The 27,693-nt window shown below is 43.2% G+C and overlaps 2 protein-coding genes and 1 long non-coding RNA gene across 6 annotated transcripts; 2 read left to right on the top strand and 1 right to left on the bottom strand.

The window, feature by feature from the left end:
* The first annotated feature begins 2,403 nt into the window (after positions 1–2,403).
* On the top strand, positions 2,404–7,642 carry mfsd6l (major facilitator superfamily domain containing 6-like). Its single transcript, XM_084571586.1, has 2 exons — positions 2,404–2,635; positions 4,795–7,642. Exon 2 carries the CDS (start codon positions 4,821–4,823, stop codon positions 6,549–6,551), a length of 1,731 nt encoding a protein of 576 aa, XP_084427712.1. The 5' UTR covers positions 2,404–2,635; positions 4,795–4,820; the 3' UTR covers positions 6,552–7,642.
* Positions 7,643–8,868: 1,226 nt separating this feature from the next.
* Positions 8,869–11,057, bottom strand: prl (prolactin; the record flags this gene model as incomplete). The annotated part of the gene is made up of 5 exons (XM_084570409.1): positions 8,869–9,060; positions 9,160–9,342; positions 9,931–10,038; positions 10,231–10,343; positions 11,015–11,057. The coding sequence occupies 5 exons, from the start codon at positions 11,055–11,057 to the stop codon at positions 8,869–8,871; spliced, it is 639 nt and encodes a 212-aa protein (XP_084426535.1).
* Positions 11,058–15,793: 4,736 nt separating this feature from the next.
* On the top strand, positions 15,794–26,715 carry LOC311506104. 4 transcript variants are annotated; one of them, XR_014699680.1, is made up of 4 exons: positions 15,794–15,928; positions 18,258–18,416; positions 25,207–25,317; positions 26,342–26,715. It is a non-coding gene; the product is annotated as an uncharacterized lncRNA (long non-coding RNA). The 4 variants fall into 4 exon arrangements; XR_014699681.1 differs by having other exon boundaries at positions 15,816–15,932; XR_014699682.1 differs by having other exon boundaries at positions 15,922–15,936.
* Positions 26,716–27,693: the final 978 nt, after the last annotated feature.

Below are 27,693 nucleotides of genomic sequence, written 5' to 3'. Positions count from 1 at the left end.
GTACCGGACACCATAACCTACGCATGTAGCCTATGTGGGTGCAAGCCATTTATACTCGCTCTATAAAAACGCCACCCAAACACTAGTCAGCGCTGTGTCTTTTTTGCCAGTCGGGTTTATTTTTGTTTCCACTTCCTGCTTCACTTTCAACAATGGCGACTGAAACTTTTGCCAAAATTTCACTGGAGACGAGTCGTACAAAAGTTTGTATCTCTGAACCTCTTCAGTTAACCTTTCCTCGATGTGTTCCATCTTTATTGATCCAAAACAATCAATTCGGAAATTGCAGAGATGGAGAAGCAGCCGGAAATACTAAATCTGAAACACTCTACTACCAAGAGGACCAATCACAGCTCTTGCGGTTTTACGTTGTAGCTACATTTTGGCGAGGTGCACGTCAGGCTACGGCGTTAGGATCTGGGCTATCGCCGTAGCTACGGAGATCCCTAAACCACCTATAAGGAACAAATTCCTCCAATTACAGTTGAGTATCTGGCTGCTAACAGACCCTAGACAGGCGGGTTTCAGGTGTGCGCCACCCACATATGTTCCTGGTAAAACCCCAACTCAAACTGTGTTGTGAAACATCTTCAAGAAACCCAACAAGTCCATTTGCCATAGTTTTAGCTTTGTTTTTTTTATTTTTTTGTTTTTTTCGGACAAACCAGAATGTCTTTGTTTAGAACATAAAGATCACCAACTATTTCCAGGGTACAGATCAGAGTCAGGCGATGGTACATAGGTTTAAAATAACTTCAAAAAGCAACCACAAATACTAGCTGCATCCGGAGCCCTGTTGTTTCACACTCTGAGTTACAAATAGCAGCTTTTTAATGCTATAACTTCCTATTAGATGGTTTAAAGTCAAGTTGTTATACTGATAAAACAACACATGCATTAGCGTATCGCGTGAAGAACCAGGGCCGTAAATCTGTTTTCTGTTTACAGCCTCCACCGACACCTGAGGGGGCAAACGAGACGACGCCAAATCACAAACCCCTGGAAACAATAGGCGTCTCTGTGTAGGTGTCTGATATGCGATAGAGTTATCGGCTCACTTATGCATTTATCTGGCACGCAAAGGTTGACACTTTCCACTCTGGAAAACACAGGTGGATGAGCTCCAGCGAACACCTCCTCTGCAGGTGACGCTCGAGGGGTCACATTCAGGTGGAAACCACAAAAGCTGCATTCAGAGTTATCTTTATCTCTCGTTTCTGCCGCAGCTTCGGAATAGTTTGACTTGTTGAACCGCTTTTCATGCAAATAGTCTGTTTTACAAACACCGCCAGCTTTAATACTGCTGATAAATACGTGATAAACACATCAGAACTCGAATAAATCATTACACTCTCTTAAATTAAAACACAAAATGAAGGTTGAAGCCCTCCAAACATATATATTTATATATAATAGTTTATGACAGTTTTTTCCAGTCACGCTGTACTTGGAGTCATTTGTAGTGTAATGCTGCCACCTACTGGCCAATCTGCAGAACTCATTCTACTTGGAAAAAGACCAAGAGAATAAATATTTTCTTTTGTTGTCCATTTTTTAATACAGTTGTGTAAAGGTTATACTTTAGTTCATTAGGTACAATGGTGAAAATAAATGGACAGATTCATAAAACATCTAGAAGACTGCTATGTACAGAAACTCAGTAAAACGTCAGTATATTTGTTCCTAACAAACATATAATTGTTTAGCTTGACAAACAAATGCTTAATGAAATACATCAAATCTTATCAACTGTATGTGTAGCATAAGGCACTGACCACTTTTTAAACTTTTAAAGTTTTTTTTAGCTGTTGTTAATTTAATAGATTTCTCTTGCACATTGTTGAATTTTGCAGGTTTTGTATTTCTTTTATTTATTACTGTTGTTAGCAAGTCAGATTTGCAAAGTAAGATGTATGATCTAAACTTCTGTCATTCATTTTCTGTCTCAGAGAACTACTTGGTCTGAACTCTACTATTTGACAGCCTTTATCTCTAGTGCAACACCTGCTGGAGCTCATGGGTGCTGTGCTTTGCAAATATGAAGCGAGACACGGTTGATGGTTTCTGTGATGTGCAACACGGTGGCAATATAATTTTAAGAATCTTTAGTGGGACATTACAACAGGGAAAATACTCTGTAAGCAGCTCCTCCCACCAATATGGATCTCTATGTATCAATGCATCACAAAGCACCACAACGAGTCTTATCCACTCCTCGTCTGTCTCGGTCCTGTTGCTTCTTAAATGTCTTAAATGTTGTTTTATTTTATGACGATACCACACGATAAATAAAAATAAGATCGCAGGTAGTTTCAGGTGGTTACAGGTAGTTTCAGGTAGCCACGGAGGCGTCACGGAGGCGTCACCGTGCGCCACAGCGAGAGCCGGAAGTAGTCACTCTGTGCCAGCGCCACTAGGAGGACAGTACAGTCATTGGGAGGGTCCTGGTGCTTTTCGTTTTGTTCTTCATGTCCCTTCCGGGATTCCGTAGGGCTGCAACAGGTAAACTCGACTTAAAAAAAAAAAAAAGTTAAAGAGAGAAAGTAACTCGTGGACGTAATGTCGGCATCTGTGGCGAGAAATGAGCCGTAGAAGAGAATAAGGAAGCGTTTCTCCTCGAGCAGAAGATAAACAGGTAAATGTCTCTCTTCGTCTTTTACGTATCTTGAGGTGACGTGGACTGTGAGTGCTCCCACATCTTGATATCCTGCAGGGACAGGTGCATCCAGCCCGACAGGTGTTAACTCACCGTCAAGTTCCTGCTTCGCTCCATCCGCGTATTTCTGCAAATAAAACACGGACGTTAAAGTTGAAATAGTTCCCGTCCTGTTTTGATCCTTTTTTAGACAACTTACCTCTCTTATCTGAGGAAATATTCATTAATTTAGGCCGAAACTTTGTTAATGATGCAGTTAAAAGACATAAAACTGTTCTCAACTTGTGTTATTCTAACTATTAAAAAGCGCTTCATTAGCTGGCCTTAAAGTCTGAAGATAACCAGGGTCCATTTAATTATTTGTCGTCAAGTTTCAAGCAAAAATATATCAAATATCTTTTGTTTTCTCTCAGAAACTTTATTTATGTTTGAGCTGAATGAAATAAAAAAGGGATTGTTCACAACTTGAGTTATTTTACACATAATTTAATGATTTTTAATCTTGAAAATAGTATTTTCCTATCAAAGCAACCGCATATGTTCATAATTTATATGCAAATATGTTATTAATTCATTTATTCGTTATATCAGAGGCGGTTCTAGTCTGTTTAGGGCCCCGGGTGAACTTCGGTAACGCCACCCCCGCCCCCACCAAACAAAAACCACATTAACCGGTCAGCCACAACATTATGACCGCTTGTGAAGGAGAAGTGAATAACATTTACCATCTTGTGACAATTCAGTGTTCTCCTGGAAAAATTTAATTCATTGGTGTGGATGTTACTTAGACATGTAGCACCCACCTAGACCAGACCAGGCACCCCCACCCCATAGCAATGACACTCCTTGATGGCAGCAGCCATCCCCAGCAGGATGCAACCACAAAAACGCTTTAGGAACAACTCAAAAATAACATGAAGAACAGCACAAGGTGTTGACCTGGCCTCCAAATTCACTAGATCCCAAACTGATCAAGTATCTGTGGGATGATCCACAGAGGCCTCTCCCCTCAAAGACCCCCCCCCCACACACACACACACACTGACAACCAGACACCACACGACACCCTCAGAAGGCCCATGTCCATTCTCTGATGAGTCACAACTGTTTTGGAGGCACAAGGGAGACCTACACAATATTAGGAAGGTGGTCGTAATGTTACGTCTGATCGGTGTATGTTTACAAAGAATTAACCAGGGTCCATTTAATTTTTAGTCATTTTTTATTAGATCAGTTTCAAGCAAAAGTAGTTTGAAAATATGCAGAATATCTTTTGGAGGTTTTACATTTTTCCATTGTCATAGAGCAGGGGCGGGCAAACTTTGTGACTTGCGGGCCACAATGGGTTTTAAAATTTGATTGAGGGTCCGGGTCAGGAACAGATAGATGGAGTGTTTGTGTGAGTAGATATATATGACATGTAAAAGTTATTACATGAAAGGATTTGGCCTTTAACAGGTGGCAAAGAATGAATATACAAGGCTCATTGTACAAACTGATTTCAAAATGCATTGAGCCTTTTCTTACGTGAATTATGACAACATGAATAGGTGCAGAAAAAAAAAATAACCCGCATAATTAAAGCAAACTTAACATAGTTAACATTGTTCCTGTGGTTAAAGCAGATCCATTCATCTTAGTTTGCATGAATCTACGGGTTTGATCTTTTTTCTCCATTAATCGTGGTTTTAAACATATTAATATTTCCTCAGTTTTCTTCTCATCAGAACCTTGAAGGTCCTGAAACATTAACTACCGATCCTTATTTACATGACCTACCATTTAATCAGGTGGTTGAGTGGCAGCGGCAGTTTTATCAATAATCAACTGCTAAGAAAGAGCAGTGGGCAGGGCCACAGATGAGAAACATGCAGCTCTGCAGATAAGAGAGTCCATAAAGTCCATTAAGTCCATATTTATTGTATAGCTTCAACTTCAATATATTTTGGTAAACAGCTAAAATAAAAAAGCTTCCAAACATTTATAGACCTAAATGTTTGGAAGCTTTACTAACCATAGGTCATGCATAGATCATTGTGAACTGACTTGCAGTCAAGTAAAACATTTGTAGACGCCGTCGTGTGTTGCTCTTCTAACTGCAAACTTTAACGCCTTCACTGTCTCCCCTTGTCTCCCAGTGGACACTCTGCTCCGGACCACAACCATGAAGAGGAACCGGCAGATTGACGTCAAGCGAGCCCTCGCTCTCGCCGGCGCCTTCAACTTCCTGTGGTCCTGTGCCAAAGCCTGCCTCCTTCCCTTCCTCACCCTGTACTTCAGACAGCTGGGCCTCAGTCCTGCCATGACGGGCATCGTCATGGGTGCCGAACACTTTGTATCTCTGGTGTGGAGCCCCGTGGCCGCTCTGCTCTCCAAACTCTACAACAAGAGGCGAGTGGTAATCAACGGCTGCCTTGTGTCTTCTGCTGCAGTTGCTCTGCTTCTGCTGCTCATCCCTCACAATGACACAAATGTCCATGGCGCCTGCAACGCGTCCGATCTAAGAGTCAATCCGACTCAAAATCCAGGTGATAGCTTGCTCACGAGGAGACCTGAATCAACGGCGACTCAACAGAAAGATCTTGTCTCCCAGTCTGTTGTCACTTTTCCTGCTGGCACGCTCCCTCATACAAACTCTTCCCCAGTTATGAATAACAAATCTCATCCGAACGTGTCCGTGGTGAACGTTACTTTAGGAGAATCGACGATGAGCAGCTCTTCTGGGACTCCATCGAGGAGGAAGAGGTCCATATCAGAGCAGCCTGAGGAGAAGGAGGAGGGGGAGGGCAGTTTTCTGGGAAGCCTAAAGAGGATGGACGCCCAGCACCAGCTCTTCTTCATGATACTCTTCATCGTGTTGATGTTGGAGTTTGTGTCGGCTCCTCTGGAGTGGACGGTAGAGGACGGCCTGTATGAGTATCTAGACTTTGCGGACGCCTCGGACCGCCACGGCAGCACCGAGTTGTGGCGCTTACTGGGGGCGGCGTGCGGAGTCGCGGGAGCTGGGTTGCTGGTCAGCCAGTTGAGTTGTCTCATAGTGGCTCAGACCTCCAGGAGCGCCGTGCATTTCTACTGCTACGCTGCTTTGGCTGCTCTGGCTCTGCCTGTAGCTGCCAATCTTCCCCTCTACCTGAACAAGAAGCGGGACAAAGCCAACGGGTTCCTGAAGGCGGCGCAGCTAGTGCACGGCTCCCCCCGTGCTCTCCTTTGCTTCTTCACCACCCTCCTGGTTGGGTTTGCCGGCTCGGCCGTCGAGAACTTCCTCCTGTGGCAGATGCAGGATCACGGCAGCAGTGAGCTCCACATGGGGCTTTCTTTAGCCCTGGCTCTGCTCTCACAGGCGGCCTACCCTCTGCTGGCTGCCAGAGTTTCTAAACTCCTGAGCCCGGGAAGGGTGCTCATAGTTGCGGCTGGATGTCTCGGCTTGCAGTGCGTCTACTACTCCTTCCTGTGGGAAGCGTGGGCTGCGCTGCCCGCACAGGTGCTGAGCTGTTTCAGCAGCGGCGCCCTCTGGTGGGCCGTGAAGACCCAGTGTGAGGACGTTGCCACGCCTGGAGCTGAGAGGAGCGTGTGGAGGACCTACAGTTCTCTTTCTCTGCACCTGGGAGGTGGACTCGGCAGTGTCGCGGGAGGGTTTGTGGTGCAGAGGTTCGGGCTGGCGTGGCTGTTCAGAGGAGCGGCGCTGGTGCTGACGGTGTGGTGTGTTTGTCTGCCCCTGCTCCAGTGGAGGGCCCCCCGCCAGCGCCGGATCAACTACTCCCGGCTCCTGGCAGCCGACGCGAGCGAAGCCAGCGATACCGAGTCTGATCAAGAGAGAGACTGGCTGGACAAGGCAATGGAAGATGACAGAAGCAACAACAACAACAATAGCATGGGAAGGAGGATAATCCGCTGAGCTCACACAAGACAATGAACTGATTTCATAATGATACAAATCGTCATTCTACAAAAGACGCGTCACTATTTATCGTCAGCTCATCGCAGAGTTGTGTTATTGACTTCCTACCCTGAAAAGTTTAACTACAGTATAAACGTTGACTTCTCATTACTTTTCAAATTTAATCTCATCCCATCGGTACCAGCCATAGACTGTATAAAGATGGACGGCGGAACAGCTCCTCAAAGTGAAGCCAAAGCAAGTAGAGCTCCCCCTGGTGGCTGGCTGCAGTATAGGTCATAAGCTCCACCCCCTCCATGTTAGTGGATGGGCTGAACTGAAACACTGAAATTTATATAATTTATGTAGTTATATAATGTTGACGCATGTTCAAGTGTCAATTCTTTGGATCAGTTTCATTTTAATCAGTTATTTGACGCTACAGAAACAGGATGTGACATAATGGCGACTACCAGTTGCCATGCCAACCGCTCCGTAAAGCAGTCCTGTGGGACTGTGAGAGTCTGTAAAAATAATTGAATAAATAAGTACAGTGCATAATCCAACATTTACTTGCAACTGGTGGAGGTAGAGCTTGGTATTTATTTAACGAAAACTCGAGTGAGTCGAAGTGTGGTTGATGACATGGCTCCACGTGACTCCAACCTCGGCCCGTACTGATCGGACTCTGGCTCCAAAGCCGCAAGATGGCGCTGCCCGTATCTCCGGGAAAATAGAGTCAGTTCGGCCAATTGCAATTAAGTGGGGACGCATAGTCCATATTTATATACAGTCTATGGTGCCAACTGATGGACTTTAGGTATTCTCCTCTCTTGGACCTTCCCGTGGCTTCTTTCATTGTACGTCTGCATAAGCATTTGTTATTTTTATAAAGCAAACAAGGCAGCAGGATGACGGGTGGGCAGATCAAGGAACTCCATACCACCTGACGAGTTCAGCAGCATTAGGCGTCGCGACAATCGAAGCCTCATACAAGGAGTGTTAACACAAGGCGTGTAGTTAAACCGAGCTACAGCGGCATCCTGTTACGCTTGCGCACTCAAACACGCTGATATCATGTTTGTTCCTCTTCCTGGACTAAAAGGTTATTAAACATGCTAAAAAAAAAAAAAAAGAAGCTCTTTTTGTTTTACTTGTGTTTATAATATAAGAAATTGATTGAGTTGCATGAGTCTTGTTCTGCAGAACACACCTCACGTCAGACGGGCCTCACCACCTTCACACATTTCACTCATTTAAGTCTGTTTGAAGGAGTACTACGGCACAACTAAAACAGGCAGGGCTGCAAAGTATTAACTTGTTACACCCAAACAAGTTTCAAATTGAGATTAAGATTCAGTACTATCCAGTAAAGTCAAATTAATGCGGATTTAATGGTTCTGTAATTTAATATTCTGTTGCCCACGATGATCAGACGAGTCCTGGAGTGTGTTTCCATGTGAATCTACTCTACACTCTGCTTTACAGCAGCACATATCAAAAAAATGTTAAATAGACAACATTTCTCGGATTTCAGACTTATAAAGTCAGGCACAACATTATGACGACCTGTCTAATATTGTGTAGGTCTCCCTTGTGCCTCCAAAACAGTTGTGACCCATTAGAGAATGGAGATGTACCTTCTGAGGGTGTCCTGTGGTGTCTGGCAACAGAATGTTGCTGGGGGGGACCTTTGGATCCTATGGGTTGAGGGGAGGGGCCTCTGTGGATCATTCCACAGATACTTGATCAGTTTGGGATCTAGTGGATTTGGAGGCCAGGTCAACACCTTGTGATGTTCTTCATGTTTTTTTTTAGTTTTAGGGTGCTACACGTCTAAGTAACATCCACATGAATGAATGCCAGGTCCAGAAGTTTCCCAGCAGAACACTGAATTGTCACAAGATGGTCAATTTTATTTACATAACCTGGTGGTAATCAGTGGTTTTAATGTTATGGCTGACCGGTATTTTCATTTTGCCAGTTTTAGCGACAGTATGATTCTATAGGTTTAAGATTTATTTTCTTCTTTTGTCGTGTAATTTGAATTCTCTGCATGTGCTCCAGACATCTCAGAGTTGTTCAATGAATTTAATCGGCAGCATATAATAGAGAGATGCATCAGTCAGTGTTTTGCACAAAGCGATAGGTCAAAAAAAGGAAGGTATTCTTGTATGTGCTGTATAACTCCTCTTTATTTTCACTCTGAAAATGCAAAATGCGAACTATAGCATATTATCTAAGGTAGCAGTTTCCTAGCATGTGCTGTTGGTGTGGGTTGTATGTGATCCAAGTCGTCAGAACAATCTGCTGCTCTCGCTCTTGTTTTTTTTTTTTAACACAACTCGGGATTCATCTTCGCCGCCCGGCAGCGCAGGACCTTCAGGAAGCTGTCAATCTTGTGGGAGTCCCTGCGGAAGCAGGACAGCAGGAAATGGAAGTTGGTCAATTTGGAGATCCTGTCCTGGCCGAGGTTGCTGCCTCCTGTGTAGGGCAGCGAGAAGATGGACTGAGCAGCCGGACCCATCTGGGAGTGAAAGGTAGGCAAAAGAAATCTTATTAATACACACTTAGTATTTACATTTTAGACGAGCGTGACAACATTTTAGTGTTTGCAGTTGCGGACCTTGCCAGATAGTATGTTCAGGCCATCTCCAAGGCTCTTGGAGTGCTCCTGCAGCTGCTGGATCTTGTTGGAGATGCTGCTTTGGGCTGGGTGAGGCAGGGTGTTGGCGGAGGTGGACAATACTGACAGGGGATCCACCCAGGCCTGGAGCAAGGAGCGGGCCAGTGACATCAGGTCTGACTCCTGGAGGCGAGAATAAAAGACGTCACATTGGTACGAAGGACTGCTGTGGTGAAGAGGAAGTTGAGCCTTGAGGCCACTGTACGAGCTCAGAGATTTGGAGGGAGCTAGCAAAGGTTGAGTTCAGGCATCTGGTGATGGTGGCTCCTGAGAATTTAGAGCCTTTTAGGCAACTGGAGAGAAGTCCCAGGGTAGACCCAGAACAACATATCTCATGTGGCTGAGGAACACCTTAGGAACCCTCGTGATGAACTGTGAAACGATGCTAGGGAGACTTTTTGGATATGTGGACGAAAATGGATGAATGCAGTCTAGACTTTAATTGATGAAGTCTTGAGAATGCAATCTGAATCCTTAGCTTTAGATTTACAAAAACACAATCGCTGTCTCAGTCAGTTTTAGAGCTTTTTAGACGTCCTCAATTTATGCTTCATCTTCAGATCTCGTCAAAGATTAGATAATGGAAGCCTGACGGGTTAGGAAGATTCAATCTGATGTATGGTAGTGAAAGTGATAAAGAGAAGACTGAAAGGGTTGTGACAGAAGCAAATAATATAGGGGAAAATGAAAATGAAAATTAGAGAAACCTACCGCTACTTGCAGAGCTTGCTCCTTGTCGTTGGGCGTCTGCAGAGAGGAGGTGTGGCACATGGCGGGACGAGGCATGATGACCCGGCCGATGGGAGGGAAATGAGAGTCCTGGGAGGGACGGTTAGGGATGGTTAATCTCTTTTCAAATAAATGCCTTTTTTTTTTTTTCTTGTTGTTGTTCCTGGAGACTGAGCAGGTGTAATGCGGCTGAACAGAGGTTAAACAGGAGGCTGTGTTTGTTCGTCTGTGACACATTGGGAGGGTGCAAACACACATTTATAGATAAAGACCGGCACTAACCAGCTCCTGGGTGAGCATCGTGCTGAGGGAGTGCAGTTTGTCAGAGCCCTGAGAGGCTCGGTCCAGCAGGTCACCGATGGGGATGGCTCTGCACATGGCCACCATGTAGAGCACTGAGGAGGAGATAGAGTTTTACTGTTAAATATGTACAGAAAGAGGCTAAAGCTGCAGCGTCTTTATCACTTTGACCAACAATAAAAGTGCCACATTTTCATTTCTGTAACCTTTTATACACAGATCCTACTGTTGTATAGGTCTCAATTGTGCCTTGGTCCTAGGGTTAGGACCCAAAGGGTTAGGGATCATCCCACAGATACTTGATCAGTTTGGGATCTAGTGAATTTGGAGGCCAGGTCAACACCTTGTGCTATTCTTCATGTTTTTTTGAGTTGTTTCTAAAGTGTTTTTGTGGTTGTATCCTGCGGGGGATGGCTGCTGCCATCAAGGAGTGTTATTGTCATTGGTCTAGGTGGGTGCTACATGTCTAAGTAACATCTTACTTAATTATCTTTTTGTAGTTACTTGGGAAAAAGAAAATAATTTAACCCGATATCAATGCAACAACACTCTGCAAGTAACAAACAAATGGTTTTCCAATTTGATTAATGAACGTTATACCCAAATAAACAAATACAGGATTTTGTCATGTAAACACAAAGCGATATATCCCCTAAATGTGTTTGTTGAACGCTTAGATACATACTGAACAGGCTACTTTTGCAGATTCAGATATATTTTAGCCTGATACGTTGCATTGACAGATAAAATCAATAAGTCATCTCACCTGTGATGAAGAGTTTGCTTCCGTTGGTTCGTGTTTGTGCCATCTCTCTTCTTTAGATGTGTATCTCTCAGTCTTTGCTTCTTCTTCTTCTTCTTGTGCTTGTCGCCTTTTCTTCCTCTTGCTCCATTTTCGCCACCTTTTTATACTTCCTTGGCTGCAGCGGTTTGACTATGCAGCATCAGCAGCAACAGCAGCATCAGCAGCATCATCAACAGCCAGGTGAATGTGCGCTAATTGTTTGCATGTTTGCATGGAACAACACGGTGTGGAAGATGTGAATGTATTCAACAGAACGTAGTGCCAGGTTGATAACGGTGTGAGTGTGAATGTGGAAAAAGTTTCCTTCGTTCCCAATCTTAATTGAACGGATGAATAAAAATGTTCACGCAGAGTTTGGTAATTAATGTCGTAACACGAGCCTCGATCCATTTTACATCGTTTGATAGCGAAATCAGGATGAGTTTATAAGTCCCCTGACCTTTTCAGTGCGCACCCTCTGATATGTATTATCAGACTCGTAGGTAAAAAGTCTTGTCTTTTACGATCTTAAAGCGTCAATTGTAGCAGTTTCCACGTTGAGCCAATATTTGAAAATATTCTCTTGCAGTTTTCAGGCTCTGTAGATACTTATAGACATGTAAATATAGCTCTAATTTTTAATTTTTAAGGACAACCAACCAACAGTGAGCATGTAGTGTTAACAAATTATATGAAACTATGTATGTGTATATATTTTACTGGGTGTATAAAGTTATAGAACATGTTTCTTTTAGTATCTAGTATTTTATTTGTTTTGTTTTTGATTTAAAAAATAAAAAATAACGATGTCCTTAAGAAAATAACTCTTTAGAGACTTGAGAGCAGATGCTTTTATCGCCAGCATGCAGCTTTTTCATTTGCAAACTGTATGCACTTGTTTTTTTTTCTTTCTTTGTTTGTTTGTTTTGTTTTTTTATGCACATATAGACCTATAAAACTAAATATATACGTGTATCTCCATCTATTTATCTTTATCTGAGCTGACTTGAAAACATCTGTTGTCTTTTTTTCTGGTTGCCCCTGGTTGAACAGAGGTAGGAGCTAAATGGCGACATCTAGCGGACATGTATGGATTTGCAGGCTTCAAACTCGTTTTAGCTGTGGGGGGAGGAGGGACACATACAGTCCAACATGACTTCAAGCTGGCTGGACCAGTGAAATAATGGCATAATAACTTTAAAATAATGACATTTTCCTTTGTTTTAGTGCAAAGAAGCACAAGTACATGATGAAAATGTCTTTTGAACAACCTGAAAAAAATATTTCAACGATGTTATTCCTCAGTTTATCATTTACACATATAATACATACAATTTAAAGCTAGCTGGACCTAGTTGGAACTATTATAGTTAATTTATCCCCCTGCCCTGTAAATGTATAAAATCCATACAAATAAAACAAAGAAAACCCTATTGCTCATGCACCACTACAAGTTTTATGTATTATTATTATTATTATTATTATTATTATTTGTATAAATATACAAATAAACACATATTAACTCTGGCTCGGATGAAATTAACAATTCAAATGAACACCTCCATGACGAGATCCATTTTTAATGACTTTTCTCTGCAGGTTAACGTTGGCCAAAACCTGTTGCTTCTCAAGGCACATGATTTCAGCAGCCTTCAGGGTTCATGTTTTCACCAACTCACCCTCACACTATATAGCTTTGATGCTAATGCTACTCACCTAACATTAAGGTAGCTAGACATGTCTGCAACACTTGCTCGAACAGAGCAAAGAAGGAATTTTAATGTAGTACTTTTACTGAAAAAATTGTCTTCTGTGTAATTTTCTGTGTAATTTTCACTGGCCCACGGGCCGTATGTTTGACACCCCTGCTCTAACAGGTGAAACCGAGGGGATGGGTACCCAAAATGGCAACAAGAGTCAAAGAAAGTCAGTGGGAGACAAAGAGGTAGAACAGAGACGGCAAACTTAACTTAGAAAGGTCTCAAATAACCCTTTAGTGTCCGAGGGATGAACGGAGGTCTGACATTCCTTTGCCTTTCAAAAACTCAAGCTACCCAAACGGTAAATACTGTGCATGCTACACCTGACTAATCAGAAGCCATATGAATGTCACAACTTGGTCCAGGTCCTGTTACAGGCTATTATTGGAGTTGGTGAACTGAAAACCAAGTCCATGGTTAGACCTTTAACTTAAGACCTGGTTTAAAGTGGGTGAGGCCTTCCGGCCCAGCTCGTTGATTGGCCCCCAGTCTGGGGTTTACTCTAAACAGTCCGAATGCAAACGATTGAAAAACTGGAAGGTCTCAATCTCTTTCCTCGCTTAAAAAGATCCAGAGAGCTCAGGGAACGAGTTCAACAGATGAGACATGACTGATTAATAACAAGGAAGATCAAGACTCCAGCAGCACTTGTGACAACTTAGACCTACGCGACCCCAGTCTAATAAAGTTCTTCTTTTTACTACAAGTGTTACTGGAGCTTTTACTTCAGCACATAAAGCTGACCCTGGTCTCAAAGCGTTCAAAAGCAGAGTAGGGTTGAACACGTCCTGCGTAAAAGAGAAGTGGGAAACTTTATAATGTCAAGGTAGGGTAGGCCTCATCCACCTATAACCGGGAGGGGTTTCTTCCTCCCACTGTCCACGGCATGTATGCGGGTTGTTTGCTGATTGGCTGTTGTCTAGGGTGTACCCTCCCCCTCCTCACCCAAGGTCAGCTGTGATAACCTCCAGCCTCTGAACTATAGTCGTGTTGCGTTTGTACCCTCTGTGTTCCTAATAGTTTCAGCAAGAAAGACAAGTGGACTTGTAGAGTTTCACTTAAAGATATTTCATCCAGGAAGCTTCTTCAGTTCTGAAAGACTTTTGGCAACATCTGTGGGCGTTAACCATCAGAAACTCACACGACTCAGGTCTGTTAACGGCCAGATACTTAACCTGTAGTAGTAGGAGACAGTTTGACCCTGTCTGCAAACGTTCCAGTTGAAACCCAAACTCCTCACCAGTCCTTTAAGGCGCTTATAAGGTACCTAAATGCAAGAACCTACGTACTTAGCCTACGCTGGTGTGAGCCACTTTTACTGGCTAGCTCTGTAATAACGCCACCCAAACTCCAGTTGCCGCTGCGTCTCTTTTACACGTCAACAATGGCGACTGAAACTTTCGCCGAAAGTTCACTCCAACACACGAGTCGTACAAAGCATCTCCAAACCTCCTCAGTTAACATCACCGATTCTTTATTGATCCAAAACAATCAATTCGATAATCAATTTGCCGATGGAGAAAAAGCTGGAAATACTAAACATGCTACTACCATGCGGACCAATCACAGCTCTTGCGCTCTGCGTCGCCGTGCCGCGTAGCCTAGGTGAAACCTAAACCGCCTATCAGAACTGAAGAAGCTATTTGGATGAAACGTTTTTTGCTCCCTCTCAACCTTTTAATCTTTAACTCTTTTTTAGACCTTTACTTTATTTCCTGCTAGTTTGAAGTCTCCAAAGACCCTGCTGTATACGCTCAATACGGGAATAAATCAACACACTAACCTGTCTTCATATTTCTGTTTGAACACAGTTAAACTCCACTGTTGCTTATAGCCTCAAGGGTTCAGTTCTCGACAGGTTAGACTAGCTTCTCAAACTGAGAAGGCTGTCACTCTTCACAGAAATGCAGGAATCCCCCTAAAACAGTGAGATACGCTAATTTGTTTGCCAGAAAACTGTAGATATCACCGGTAAAGGACTAAATTACAGTTTATCCAAGGCTGAGATGTTGCAGACGATTATTTGGATCATAGAGAGGTCGATCTCTTTTGTGCAGACTGATATAAACTTACTAAAACCCCAATGAGAGAAATCCAAATTTGAGCTTTACTAGTGATTTTTTTAGCTAAGTACCTTTCTTTAAGTACTTTAAAGAAAGGTAAGCCACTTTATTTTAAAAACTAGAAAACCTGTTCAATATTCTGCCAATAAAACAGCGTTTGCTTGGTTTCTGGTCCGTTTAACACAACCTCCATTAAAACAGAAGTTGCACATACGACTGCACGTTTGTTCCCTGAGGAATAAAGTGCGCAAATCGCTTGCATATTTCCCGGGACACTTTGCTTTAAATACCTCTCTGCCGGGCTCCAGTCGCCCCCGTTCAAACTGCATTATCACACATGATGCGCTGTGTAAACGTGTATGTGTGCAGCCAGCTGCCCCGTGTGGGACCTACAATGTGACTTTGGTTTTATCACACACACACTTTCTTTTATTTATTTATTGCATTCAAATCCAGAACTGCTGCAAGCTAAGGTCCAGCTTGTTGTCAGGAAAAACAGTTTAATGTTGCTGGTTTTGCCTGACGGAGGAATTCTGATGGTCCTGTTGTGTGGGTTTAAACTTGTTGACTCCTGCAAAGTCAGCGCACGGAGCTGCCTGAGGGTCTTATGCATATAAGTGAGAGAACATACCATGTGGAAACTACTTTAGAGGCCATTTTTGACTCTTTTATAGATGTCGACTGTGTCACGTTCCACAGCAGCCGGGGCTAGCGGTCATAAAACATTGCATCCTTCCTGGTTTCTATGTAATCCCCGTTGAATTTCAAACTGGACCGTCTTCACTTCTCTTTTACAGCCCAAACTTCTGTTTTCTCATTTTTCTGCACATTTCCTTCCACCACTAAACACTCCCCCTTTTGTCTTTTAGCTCCTGGCAGTGTACACATTGTACACACACACACACACACACACAGAGAAAGAAAGGCACGCACAGTCATAAACCTGAGCCACACACCCCCTTCTACTGGGACCTCATTCAGAGCACGTCAAAGCCCTTCTTTGGCATTTTCTGCTGATTCCTCCACAAACTTAGACACACTTCTAACTCAGGACAAAGACATCCCGTCTGCAGGTAGGTAGGTAATTAACAACAATGTTTTATGTTTGGTTTCTTGCATTATTCAAGTGTTTGGGATGGGTTTCTGTGCAGGAAACTGCTTATTTGACTCAAAGTACACTCTGTTCCTTTTAGTCCCGGTGCACATGGCCTAGCAGGGGCATGTGGAATGGGCATCTCTTTTTCTGGTTGCTCTCAAGGGAAAAGTTTACCACTCTTCGAAAAACTTCTTTTGTGCAAGAGATGCCACGAAGTGTGATGACACATATGGTATCTCTTTGCGTGGCTCCATTTAGGCGACAGCTGTGGCTTGAGGCTTTAAGTTTTCGCTTTTGCCTGCACATTCAGTTCTTTCTCAAGGAATGCCTTGAATTCGGCACAAAACTTTTCATAGATCTCGCCCGTAACATTTTCTAAGTATCTCCACATACAGCTTGACTTGTTTTGGGGGTGGGGGGCTTCATACAGCCACAAGGCTTTAAGTCCGGTTTTCCATGTAAGTGCCATTGGCTCACACTTTAACTTGTGTCACCACGACACATTTATGCATGAGAAAGCGCTATTTCTGCAAGAGGAGTTAATTGGTTGACATTTGATGCTAATGTAATTTAGAGACACTTTTCTCTGCGGAATATGAATGAGCAGCTCGGATTATTTCAGGAGACGTCAGAGAGCAGTTAAAGTCCGCTCTGGTTGGTGGGTTTGTGCCTCGTCTGCAGCCGTAAGTCAGCAATATGTACGGTATGTCTCAGAGAACAGTCCATTGCTTTGAAGCTCACGCGACGAACGGGCTTCACGTCTCTTCAAGGGCTTGTGTCAGATTTATAGATCTCTACCAGGTGTGCAGCCGCAGAGAGCTGCAATATATACGCTCGGATCAGGTAAGACGAGCCAGGGTTAGGGTTTAGAGGCGGAGAGGATTAAAGTAGATTGTCCGTGGTGTGTTTTCTGTGTACACAGAACTGGTTCCAGTGTGTACACCAAGCAGAAAACCTTTGACTGATAAGACATTACACAGGTGTCAGAAATGCCTCGCAATGATCACAATCCTAAATCCGAAGTCCTAACATATTTTCTCACTTATTCCTTCTGGTGTTAAGCCATCCATATGGTTTGAGTTTTTTTTCCCCCTAGGCGCGAAGAACAGAAAGTTACGCCAACATCCTTTCAGCACCAAGGCAAACTAAATCCACTTTTTATGCTCAATGTGATAAAAAAAAAAACTTTAATTTAACCAGATATTCTGGAAACAAAAATGAGTCTTATGCAAAACGATTTCTTAAAGGATTCCCTTTGTGCAGACAAATAAAATCCTAAAAATATTAGTGTCAAGTATCAGATCTGTTCAAACTAATCAAAACTAAAAGTGCCATTCCCTATTGTTCTGCAGCTCCAGACTAGAGCTGCTTAAACTATTAGCTGAATAGTCCATCTCCTTTCTAGCTGGTATCAAATGAATATTTATGGCTTTTAGCATCTAAAGTTCCCACCTTGAGAAGCCGTAATGTATATTTTTTACGATATAAACTAAATTTTTTGATCAGTTAAATAAACAAACTGCAGCCCAGTCTAACTGTGACCTTGACAAACACTTCTGAGTTTGCTCCTGCAAGGACAAATCATCTGCCACTGTGGCCATTTGCTATTGACTAAGTGCAACCAAGACATATAGATGGATTGCAATGATTAGCGGATATAAAAGATGACGCCCGTACATTTAGTTCAGCCCCGTTACATCCCTGACCTTTGATGAACGGCAGCCATGTGCTGTGAGGGTAGCAGCAGCTGTAAGAGCCAGTTGCGCAAAGCCGCCATTAGAGGGCAGCGCTCAATGGACAATTCTTCTTGGAGGACTCGCTGTGACTGTTATCATGTTGCATCTACCCTGACACACAAGTGGGTCAGTTCCCTGCACCACTTTGTGCATGTGTGGAGAAATGTACGGGTGTAGTTTCTCATGCAGACCAGCAGAAATGTGCTTTATCCTTGTCTGAGTTAGGGTTAGGGTTAGGGTTTGTTGGGTTGCTCTGTAGTTGGGTTGTAGCCTCCGTTGACACTGAGGTGAACACACCAACTGTTTCTGTGCATGTTACCAGTCTTCCTATCCTCCACTTTACTCGGTGTCAGTGCCCTTTCACCCCTAATAGCCCCTCCTACTGCCCCTGACTGCCATATATACACGTGTGGTTCCCTCTCACATGTTTTATCTCCTCCCTCCTCCACCTCCTCCCCTTCTTGCGCTCCCCTCCCCTTTCACCAACTCACTCTCATCCACACTATCTCTCTCTCTCTCTCTCTCTCATTCTGTCTTCTATTGGTGGCGCTGGGATCCATTGGACGACAGGAACAGGACAGGACACGCACCCTCAACACCACACAGCAGCTCCACCAGCACCACCACAACCACCACTAGAAACATGTCGGACTCTGAAGCCGCCGCTGCCCCCGCTGAGGCCCCCGTCCCTGCTTCTTGTGCAAGCATCAAGGCTGACCTGGACAAATGGTAGGTGAAGGTGTGCATGTTTGCAAAGGAGTGTGCATCAGTGGGAAACGTGAAGGTGTGTGGTTCTTGTAGCTTTCCGCACAACCTTTAGAAGTGAAGGATCTTCATAGAGAACTCGCTGTAGGAACCTCTTGCAAGTCTTGAACCGTCTTTGACACTTCTGCAAGTTCTCCTCTGGTTCCTTCAAACGTTCATTCTCGCTGAGATGATGAACCGCTGAAGGTTGCAAAGGCCAGATTATCTGTGTCCGATGGGTTTGAAGGTTACCTAACGTGCTACCCGACAGCCGCAAGGAAAGCAAAGAAAGCATCACATCTGAGCGTAGATGGGAAATTTGCTGTAATTTCGGGAACGAGCTCGAGTCAAGTCCAAACCGGAGCGGTTGGATGTGGACAGCGGCATCCTAAAAATGCGCCATGCTAAAATGGAGTCTCTTCAGCGGACGCCTTCGTTAGCGCCGAGAGCCACCACGTCTTGCTTGTAGAGATTTAACTAAATATGACATGCCAATTGCGCGCGGGGGTCAGGGGTCATGAAAATTTGGGGTACCTCATGCAGGGTAGAAAGATTTGGGGGTTAACGATGCGTGGCAGCAGGGTGATGCTTGATGCTTGTCTGCACGCATGGATGGAGGCTGGGAATCTGCTTACGTCACTCGCCTCCCTTTTCCCCAGAATACCTTGCGATAGCTTGTTCCGTTTTGTCCCCGCCGCCTCCTTTTTGCCTCTGCTGTGTCAATGTCAGGGACACCATTGTCGGGATGCTGTCTTTACTTAAAGCTGCTCAGCGGGAGTGAAGAGCAGCGATGGTGTAAGACTTCTACGCTTCAACACACTGTCCGTTCTGACAGATGGGGTTTTTCTTTCATGAGTTGTCATCAAGCACCAATAAAACAAATTCTCAGGGGCGGTTTTGCTGCACTTTTAGTGTCCTTGAGGTGTAGTTGAATTTTCACACTTTACTTTTATTGAAGTTGTTTTGCAGAGTCAACAGTTTGCAGAGTTTGTCTTAGCACTGCTGTGTGGTCTTGATAAGTTAGCCGTGGGTGTGTGAGGCCTTTAGATAAGACAGCAGATTGAGGTGGAGGAAGGAAGGCAAGGCTCGGACGATTGGCTAATCATGTGTTAAAAGTTGACGAGTGCCAACTTTGAGTTTACTCCCTTACAGATGACTTTGATGTTTGATATATCCATTGGCACCCTTTTATGTGCCATCTGTCACTGATGGATAACTCCAGATGTCTATATAACTCTTGTGTTAAAGACATAGCAGACGTTCTGGGGCAGTGAGGAGTTACGGCCTATTCGAAAAACTCTGGCCAAGGTTGCAACTCAACGGCGTGTCAAGGCACGACACAAAATATAAGTTTAATGAGAGGTTTTGACCTGCATGCAACATAGTGTGGTTTGAAGTGATGAGTGTGTATGTGGTCTATTTCATGCAGCTGTTCTCAGCATAGCCTGAATGCACGATCGCAAGAGTCTGAAAGTCATCACGTGTCAACGCGGCCTTGCGGTATAGTACATCTGAGCTAAGCTGCTGGTGTTAATTTGAAGGCCATGGTGGCGCCCCTCACAGTATTCACAATTCTTGCTCTGGAGCCTTAACCCCTGCAACCTACATCCTGAACTCAATCATTATGTCTATCCAACAATTCAAATAAAGATCAGTGAGGATCTTGTGGAAGGCATTTATCTCAAATTAATGTGTGGTGGCGCCTTAATCTGCCACTCTTCTCGGTTTTACAGAGCATAATATCGATTTGTTTAGCTGTTTGGCTAGCTTCGCTGTTTTGTCTTACTCGTAGTTCTTAGCATTAGCAACTAAAAGCTAACTGCCAGTTAGTTTCCTTCAGAAGTTGTGGTTTTAAGGACCAGAATTGAACTATAAGGAATTAATCCTATTGAATTAGATTCATTCGGCGTGAGACTTCGGCATGTGTCGCTAGCAGCAGCCTCAAGCACTCAAGCCTCAAGCAGAGAGGAAGTCTAGTAACTTCTCATATTTTGAACTCCTCAAGGTCAGTGATCAACCCTTTGCTATGTTTCTGCTACGACAGATGTGGTCGGCTACATTGCTTACAAGTCAGAGTTGAAGTGTTGCTGCAATGCGAGTTGACATTATGTCGTTAGCCAAAATAGCTGCAGTAAAACACAAAAAGTTTATTTAAATAGTCTAGTGACCTGGCTAAAAGCAAGAATGCGTTTGATTGGAGCTTCATTGATTGGAGCAGTAAAAACAGATTTAGCTTATCGAGAGTCGGGCGTTTGACTTTTTTGCCGTGATTTGTGAACATTTTCAAGTCTTATCTATGACCTGGAGAAATCGGTTCAAGGGGAAAGTGTTCAGATTTCAAACGCTCAGCTCCCCCTCTGGACTCCTGCCCTCAAACTCTGCATGTGGTCTTCTTCTATGGCAAAACATCCCCCTACATCCATGTCAAGAATTGAAAGTGTTGACACTACTCGATCACTACCCATCCGCCTTCCATTTTATTCCGACCCATCCATAGATTCAACAAGGCTTCACTCTGTGTAAGTAACACCCGAAACCCCTAGCGTATTTATAGACGGCAGCTTTTAAAAGTTATGGATGTAGAGAATGCACGAGTGAGGCTTTATGTGCCATGGATCCAACCATGGATCACGTTACTGCTCCACCTGACACCTGCTCCTTTTAACCCAAGCAAAGGCCTCGCATTCACACCCACCAGGACACGCATGGAGGCGGCCATATTGGATTTAGGCCCTCATGTTGGGATGATAAGCATCTCTCTGTACTTACACCATATATCCAATTTAATCATGTTTTCCACTGTTTCAGGGCTATTTTTTAATTGTCGTTTATCGGGATAGTTCATTTTTATTAAATTTGATGGTTTTAAGAAGCGGCAATACTTGTGACCTTGTGAAGGTCACACTGGCTAAGTCGCACCGATGTCGAGTTAGCAACAGCAATTTTAATGCAGTGTTTCTGCAATATATGCCATAATGGGAATGGGATTGATTGCGAGTATTGTTTTGTTTCGCCGTATCATGTGTACAATGACAATAAAGGCTTTTTAGTCCATTTCCGTGCAATCAAATCTATTTTGTCTCTAATTCAGGATTACTTTCATTCAAACAAGTGATAAAATGCAGTGTCGCTGGAATATTTAATCTAGTTTTCAGTAACTACTATTTGGTACTTGGATTATTGTTTCAAGATAATGGAAAAAAATATCTCAAATTAAGCCCTGTTTAATATAAGTGACTATATTTTCCCTGCATGAGTAGAGTTTGCAGTGTAAATGTTTTTGGCATGACAGTCTTGGCAGTCTTGCTGATTGGTGGCGTATTATCAGACTGAAGGCTTTTTCACAAGGGTTAAACACATAGTTTGCACATATGCACCTTTAATCCCTCCTTTGCCCTCTGGACACACACACACATATATATAAACAGTTCTCTCTGTTACTGATTCACTAGAGTCGCATGTGCAGACAAGCATGTCCATTCTCGCTGGTGGCAACCGAGCTGGTTTTCACCATGGAATTCGGTGACTCTGCAGAAGTCAGTAATCTGAGTGCTGCTCTGGCACCGGCCTCCTTCCCCTCAGGCCACCACACTGCACCACGCATGCAGGAGTCGACTTTATGATTATATTCATTTGGAAGTTGATATGTTTAATTGTGCAACAGAAATCTCTTCTCAAAAATTGCTTTGGTTTTTCAGATGCTAAGCTAAGTGCATGTGATGCTAACACAAAAGAGGCGCAGTTGTGAATGATCTTTGCAGAGATGTCTTGCAAAAACTTATCTCAAATTTTTGTTGGGATCATAGGGGTGGAGAAGAAATGTGTGAGGGTTCGGTGAATCAGCAACACTTCAACCCCTCAACATCCGGCCTGAAGTGCCCTTGAGCAAAGCACCAAACCTCCAAACTGACCACTGCTCTGAGCGCGATCTCTCCTTCTCTGGGTTAAATTTAGGAGACACATGTCCAGCGTCTTAACTTATGGACAGTGAATATCCTTCTTCTTGGACTTCTAAAAGAGGTTCGAATCCAGACAATGGCTTTAATCACGTGACCCGTTGACTAATGCTCGGCCTCTGCATCATCTTTTCCTGCATGCACCTGCTCAGTGATCCATTATGCATGTGCATCCCCGAGGACTGAGAACAGCTAGCTCAGCCTAAATAATTCAAAATTCATTTCCTGATAGTGTCCGACGACGAGGACGGCGTCGCACCGGACATCGCCGCACCAGCATACAAGTAGCGCTCCACAGCGTGAAGCTGGTTTACTAAACCACGTTAATTTAATTTATTTATAAACTTGTTGGGTTTATCGAGGAACTAGAAGTAGTCACAAAAGCTTCTTGTTACCAGGCCAACCCCAGGTTTTGGCCCATGACCCTGTAACGTGACCTCGCCCACAGCCGTGCCTTCTCTTGGGAGATTATGTGATTGCTGTGGTTGGGATGACGTCACCAGCTCCTCACCCTCCTCTGCATGAAGCCATCCGGCTCTAATGCTTTCGGTAATCCCTGCTTTTATGCAATTTACATGCAGGTATACATACGAGGCCTGCGTTCATTTAAAAATGTTAAATTAGACGACAAAGCTGATAGGGTGAAAGAGTTCCATGCTTTTATTTTTATATCGCACAGTAAAATGTGTGTTTGTATTGGATTGATGGATATATTCTAACAGGTGAAACCCTCTGATGTCGGGCCATCTGTCAGTGGTCAAACACAAGCACTCATTGTCTCTGTCATGCTTGAGTTAACGTCTACGTTCAACCTACACACCATTCGCTCCATCTCTGCCGGCGAAGTAAAGCGCTGAGTGATAATCTGCAGCATCCAGCTGTGTGTTACATCACTAATGGGCACCGGGCCATGATGCTGAGAGATAAAGCAGCAGAGGCGATCCTGTTCCTCTCAACTGGTGTACAAGAATAGCTGTGACGCTAATGTGACGCGCCATCTAGTTAGCTTAGCATAAAAACTCCACATCGCCTTAATGTGAAACCTCAACTTTTCTGTTTTTCTGTGGACATGCTAGCTGTTTCAAGTCCTTATGCTAAGCTAACCATGCCATGTATGGTTCTTAAAACGTCCAACTACTTATTTATATTTGCAACAAAGAGGAGTTCTGTTTACAGGTGTCGATAAGTACTAGCATACTATATGTGAAATAAACTGTAGTGGCCTTTGGTGATTCCTCAGGACCACAATTTTGACAAATGCTCGCAGCTTGAGGGTAAATTAGCTGCTACTAGCATAACACGACCTCAACTACTAGCTAGCACAAGACTTTGAGAAAAAATAAGAATGTGGTTATTACACTAAACGCACGGATTTAGCTAATGCTAACCAGGAGTTTTAGCTAATGCTAAGTCAGTGTAATACACTGAGATTTAAGTGCTGCTTAATGTGATATTTTTGACACCAGTTTCTTGTGTCATCGTAGCTAAATAAGAGTCTTGTTGTGCTTTACAAAAAAAGCCATGTTGTGTTGTTGAATGCTTTTCATGTGAAGACTCAGAAGTAGTAAATGTTTGGTTAGCATTAGCAGCAACATGATTCAACTGTACGAGAGTGTATGCTACACAATAGAGGCATTTGAAGGCAGCGTTATGGCAACAAGGTCATGAATGTTAATGAAATTTAGATGACAAGAGGAAAACATCTGAGTTGGCGTTTCAGTATGAATGGGCAACAAGTTTAGCTAATCTCAACTTTCAAGTGACAACCAATGGGTGTGACCGGTGGGGAAACCAAACTGAGTACAGTTTCCCCAAACGTTTGCCACAAGAAAACACCATCCCATCCACAACTTTGGTTCCTACCACCAGATTTATCGCGCTTAATAGCACGCTAGCAAGAAATGCTAGCTCCATCCATTAGCACACTAGCAGATTTTTCTGTATTTTGCTTGTTTCACTTGGTTTCATTTGAGGTGGAAGATATATTTGAGGATTAATAAGCAGCCAACAGACGCCTGGACGTCCATTAGCAACCCAACACTAACATGTCTTCCTCTTAGTCCTTTGTGTATACTGTGAGAAGGTGATTTAAATTCAGCGTGGAGAAGGCGAACCGTGGCGCTAATCGACTTTATTCAACCGATCCAATGAAGGGACCCAAAAGAAAAGCCCTACTGATGATTCTTTTGTTTCACATATTGGGTAAATAGCCAAACTAAAAGACACAGGGGTAGATACTTCAGTGGAAAAGGGAGGGATTGGAAGAAAACAGCAGAACAGAGAGAGGATAAGACGTCATGAGGCCATAGGAGGAGTCAGATCCTGGCTTTGCATTCATGTAACTTGAAACTCCTCCTCCCGTCGACTCCCCCTCCTTCCTCTGTGTCATGTCATCTTTGCATTATCACGCAACCTCCGTCCCTCCCTCCCTCCCTCCCTCTCTGCTGTCCTATTAAACAGATGGGTCAGTCCACACGGCTTTCCTGCATCTCTCACTCCTCCCGTTGCCTCTCTTTTCTCTCCCTCCCTCCCTCCCTCCATCTCGCTCCATCACCCTAATGCACTCTGTCAGTATCGGCTGCTGTGTGAGCTCCTGAATTGGGAGCCTGAAATGTTTTCTGAGCCCGAACTCTCTCTTCTCACACATCTCCTTTCTCACTTCTGCTGTCTTTGCAGTGGCATGGCTGTTAAAGCTTGTGTTAAATAAAAGCAACATCTGTTCTTTCAACACACCCGAGTCAACTTCTGCTGACAAATAATGGGTCGAACCGTGGATTCCCCCTCGACTGCGACCTAATCATCGTTCATTTGTCTTTCAGCGTGGCAGAGAAGGGAGCCGAGGGCTGTAAAGAGCTGATGGAGGCCTTCGCCGCTTGTGTGAAGAGCGCAGCCGAGGGGACGTCATGAGGAGTCGCCCTCCAGCCTCGAATGTAAGGATGTTACGTAACCGAGTCGCTTCTTCTTCGTTTACATTTAAATAAATTTATTTCATGTTGTTTTGTCTTTGTTTTGTACCTGTGTGGTATTAGTTTAACCCATAAAATCCCGATAAACATTGTTTATATCTCATTAATAACCATTTTAATCAATATTTAGCACAGTTGTGTTCTTTATCTCTTAAAGATCGTGGCTCAATCATTGTAATTCACTCGTTTTTCATAAAAAAATCCATGTTTAAACTTTTTTTTTTTTTAAATGTACTTTGGAAACACCCGCATATAAACTACTATAGTTTTACATAGATTTTTTTTTTTAATTTTATTTAACGTTTTGCACATTTTTTCTTTTTATAGGGTTATGAGGATTTATACTGAAAGTAAACTTTATTTAAAGTGGGTTGTACCAAGGACGAATCACCACAGAGGCTGTTGAACTTTGGACAAATTTGTCTGTACGTCACCAACGTGCTGGGTGTAAAAAAATCACATCAAAAAAATATTTAAAAAAAAAGTAACAAAAGAAACAAAAAAATAGCATTCGTAGTCAGCAGCAGCTTGTGCTGGCGATGAATCAATGTAAAAATGCAGTTTCGTTGACTTCAAATGGTTTAATTTGCAGCGGAAAATTCACATGTGCAAGAAATGAAATGAATGGTGGTTGAATTCCTTTAGCTGCTTCAGTCTAAGGGTCCTACTCTTCATGTTATCTGACTGTAAATAAAGACAATCTAATCTTTTGAATGGGTAGGTAGTTTTGGTTTAATTTTAAGATATTTGTCTCTTATTTCCCTGAATAAACAGGACACAGAGATCAGAGAAGAGATTTTGTTCCTGAATTTCCACTTCATTTTCTCAGTGCTTTAAACTCCACAAATTAAAATCCACGTTCCCCATCTGAAGTGATCAAATATCAATACATGTTTCAGATTATTTGTTGTTTTTGTGTCTGATTTCAGATCTAATCCAGACAAGGTATCACATGTTAACGTGAGTGTAATTTTCACCTTTCCTCCAGGTCCACTGCACTGAGTCCTCCAAGTTCCCAGCATTCCCTTCTGCACAACAGCACTGGACTGAGCGATGACAACGATGAAGACGATGATGATGATGATGATGATGATGCTGAGCGTTAACAAACACTGTGTTGATGTGGGCTGAGTCTGGGATCTGGTGGCAGTAACCACAGTACCCCCCTCCCCCCTACCTGTTTTAGACTTACCTGGTGTCCCTTTTGTCTTCCCACCATTCCCCTTCTCCCTCTGGGGCTGACGTACAGTACCTTGACAATTCCAGCGAGCCGACGGGCTGTGATGTAAATTGTCGACTTGAAATGAATACTTATAAATGGAAATAAAAGTATCAAATAATTGGTATAAAAATAAATTGTGACTTCTGGCTTTTTGTTTCACCAGGGTTGAATGCGGATCTAGGAACCAGATCATTATCATATAATATCCATGTGGTAAAGAAAGTAAAACTATATCTTAGTCAAGGCAGGACAGGCTGGCATTTTCCCCCTCACTAAAAGGGTTCTTCAGTTGCGTTCAAGTTAGTTTTTATTGTGCAGAAACGTGCAACATTTACAATTTTTCTCGGCTTATTTCCAGTTCTTCTAACACATATTTAATAATGAGTGCCATAAGATCCGGAGTATAGACTGTATAAAAAGTGGACGCCATGACAGCTGCTCAAAGACAAAGCATGTGTAGCTCCCCCTGGTGGCTGGCTGCAGTATAAGTCATAAGCTCCGCCTCCTCCATGTTAGTGGATGGGACTTGGGTCGAACTAAGGTACATGTCTTATCTTTATTTTTTATTTTTTCCAAGGATTGTTGTTTTTGTCATTTTAGGTAGTTAATATAATGCTGATGTATGTTCAAGTGTCTATTTTAGTTTGTTAGTTGGCGCTATAGAAACAGGACGTGACATCATGATGATTAACAGTTGCCATCCATATCCTCTGTGTATATATATATAAAGACAAGGAAGACAACTTTTTGAGCCAAGGGGCATTTGTCATTACCAAGTAAAGTACGATGGGGCAAGAACTCATCCAGGTATTTGGACTTGGTCAGATGGTACTTTGAACTAGGACAGTATATGGGCATCGACTCCACAAGAACACGAGTACAGACAAGAAAGCATATTGAGAAATGCTCAAGAAGTTATGGTGGTAAAGCAAACGCATGTAAGAGGATAACACTGCAGCGCATTGTTGGAACACTAAAACAAAATTCACGCTTGCTCAACTTCCAGCTTGTCAGCGAGGCGATTGCAATTGTGAATTTCTTGTAGCCAGCTTTTTTAACTGGTAGCCTGAACACACTAATTTTACAGTTTTGGTAAAAGCAGTAGTGGAATAAATAAA

The sequence above is a fragment of the Chelon labrosus genome (genome assembly GCF_963514085.1).
Source record: "Chelon labrosus genome assembly, chromosome: 21".
NCBI classification, from domain to species: Eukaryota; Metazoa; Chordata; class Actinopteri; order Mugiliformes; family Mugilidae; genus Chelon; species Chelon labrosus.
This window is presented reverse-complemented; position numbering and strand designations above follow the sequence as displayed.

Coding starts and splice junctions, on each gene's coding strand:
- mfsd6l (XM_084571586.1), top strand. CDS start 4,821: ATGAAGAGGAACCGGCAGATTGACGTCAAGCGAGCCCTCGCTCTCGCC.